At 36.8% G+C, this 2,806-nt stretch overlaps 1 protein-coding gene across 1 annotated transcript in view; it reads right to left on the minus strand.

Moving 5' to 3' along the window:
• The window catches only part of rapgef5b (Rap guanine nucleotide exchange factor (GEF) 5b), a 20,522-nt gene that overhangs the window by 2,649 nt on the left and 15,067 nt on the right, over positions 1–2,806 (minus strand). The window contains exon 8 of the mRNA XM_016482237.1: positions 1,728–1,798. Within this exon, the coding sequence (XP_016337723.1) occupies positions 1,728–1,798 (71 nt within the window). The remainder of the gene's footprint in view (positions 1–1,727; positions 1,799–2,806) is intronic.

Raw genomic sequence — 2,806 nt, forward strand, 5'->3', positions numbered from 1 at the left:
AAGCAACATCTGCAAACAAATTATCCAATTTCTCACTAAGCTTTTTTGCAATTCATGATATGGTGATTTTATACATAATATATAAAGTCAGTTCCCTTCAAAACTACTGAATAAAACACAGATCAGCCAAATGCACATAAAATAGAAAAACCTACAAAACGTACTAAATAGTAGTATATCACTAAATGCAGTACTAAATGCACTAAATGCTCCATTTACACACAATGGCAAATACCACACGTCCAGGGAAGAAACCTGTGACCTCATTCTCTGAAGTTAGAGAAGGAGAGAGGAATTTGTCCTGAACACACTCACGTATTTCCATATCAACTCAGCTGGCTATATAAGGAATCAAACCTCATGCTGGACAAATTCGATACAAGCAAAATCCCTGACATTCTTCAGCACTGCAGTGTAGCGATGAATATAGAAAACAATGGACGGTTAGATTGAACTTTACTAATTGCATAAAACTGATCAGAGGGAATTACCAGAAAAAGGCAAAATGATAAGCTATTGAGATACCCAACCATGACAAAACAAATGTCCATGGGAACTCTCAAATACAATCAGGCTAAAAGAGCATTGTCTTTCATTAGAGACATAAAAAGACAGGAAATCACTTCACACTGTATCTCAAAAAACTAACCACAGTTTACAGCAGCAGTCTTCAAGGTGGGTCATGACACAAAAATTGGTTGTAGGCATGTTCTGACAGGGTCAAACACAGTGCTGAATTTAACTAACAATCACTAATCATTAAAACTAATAGACCTAATCATGCATAGTTAGACATAATTTAGTTACTTCTTTCAGTTAAATAAGTGCATAATTTTAAGTAAATAAGTGAAGAAGAAAAAAACCACTAGCCATAATTTCTTTATCCCAGTGGTTCACAATAGGCCTATATTTGTTAAAATCATTCAGTTTTCCAGTCTACATGATGTTTTGTGTCATTACAAGCGTGTAGAGATCTGAACTGAGCATTTTTTTTGTGTCCTCAAAAAAAAAAAAGGGCAGACTGATATATAATGTTGGTCAATATATCAGTATGGGCTTAAAAACAAACAATTATTGGTTATAGCAGCCAAAAATCTGTGCCGTTTTCCTATTCAGCCCATGTCATATTAATAATTTTGAATATTTTTGGATCTAAGCAGTTTGTGGTAATACTACTACATGTCAGTGTTTGATTTTAAAGTCATTTTGTTTACATTTGTACGATAAACAATTTTGGTGTTGGGTCGCCGCTTTAAGCAAACAATTTGAAACAAAACTGTTTGCGAAACACCGGTTTATTGTATTCTGACAAGATGGTGTATATGTTACAATCTGTACAGCGCTGCCTTTGAAACATTATTTGTCCTTGTGAAGCTCTGCTATTTTGTTGTCTTGATCACAGTCCCGTCAGATGTGCTGCAGTGAACCATCAGCTATTACACCGCACTGTGGAAAAGCTGAGAACCTCACAGTCAGGCACAAGGCTCTGTCCTGACACAGTATAGAGTATCCATCTATCTCCAATCACAGGCTCTTTCTCTTTCTGCCAGTTCAAGGGCTTTCTACTGATGACTGAGCTGCGGGAAAGCGGTGCTCAATCAGGGGACAAATGGACAGCCCCGGACAACCTGGACAGCTGTTGAGCTCAGCAAAACATACATGCAGACCAGCACATACACACACTGTCAATGTTAAGCCTGTTGCCTTGGAATCTGTTTTCTCATTACCTTGCACACAGCAGGACTGGGAGAGGATCCTGGGGTGCTGGTATTGTGCTGTGGTCTGCTCTCCTCCATCACTGGAAAACAAGAAATTTACAGCTGAGAACCAGTGGAGTGTGATGGACTGTCTGGCTTTGTGCTTTTCTTTGGAGCAATATAGATTTATATTCCAGTTCATGTGGAACGCCATCTTACACTATTAACAAACACAACATTACTATAATTTTATGGTATGTTTATACTATGGTAACTCTTAAAAACAGGGTTTCATTTGATACAGGATTATTATCGTTAACTAAAACCATAAAAAAAAAAAATGTGTTACTTGAAACAAAATAAACATTAACAGAAAAAAAAAATACATATAGTTGCCAAGATTTCTCATTTTCAATTAGTTTAACTATTAAAATAACTAAAACTAAATAAACTAAAAGGAATACATAAAAATAAATAAAACTATACAGAAATTAAAGGGGTGGTTCACTGTTTTTTTTTCTAGGCTTGATTGTGTTTATGGGGTGCAGTCTAACATGTGTTAATGGTTCGTTTTTTAAAAACGCTTTTTTTGTTCAAATAATTTACCTTTATTCTACAGCACTCTGTCCCTTCTCCAATGAACGATCTGATGATTTCCTGTTTTTATCAAGCCCCTCCCTCAGAAATACGGAGTGGGCTCAGATTGGTTAGCTGGCCCAGTGTGTTGTGATTCGTAAACCGCCTCTAGTGCGCGTCTATGCGTCCCGCCTCTCACTTCAGCGGCATGTGCTCCGGTTGTATTGTAAACAACGGCTTCGTTAATCACTTATCAGTTTGAGCTCGATTGAGAAGCAGAGGATATTATTGAAGAGGATCGTGCAGAACCTGTGCAAGCACGGCTTTTAATGGTAGGCCTATGTTTTTTGTTTGTTGTTGTCTCATACTTTTAGATATGCTGTTATTTGTAAATGCTACAGCTTATGTTAGCTTTTCAAGAGGTCATATGATGCGATTTCAATTTTTCCTTTCTCTTTAAGGTATTACAAGCTCTTGGTGCATAAAGAAGATCTGTAAAGTTGCAAAGACTAAAGTCTCAAATCCAAAGAGAT

The sequence above is a fragment of the Sinocyclocheilus anshuiensis genome, unplaced genomic scaffold (assembly GCF_001515605.1).
Source record: "Sinocyclocheilus anshuiensis isolate Anshui unplaced genomic scaffold, SAMN03320099.WGS_v1.1 scaffold185, whole genome shotgun sequence".
Classification (NCBI taxonomy): domain Eukaryota; kingdom Metazoa; phylum Chordata; class Actinopteri; order Cypriniformes; family Cyprinidae; genus Sinocyclocheilus; species Sinocyclocheilus anshuiensis.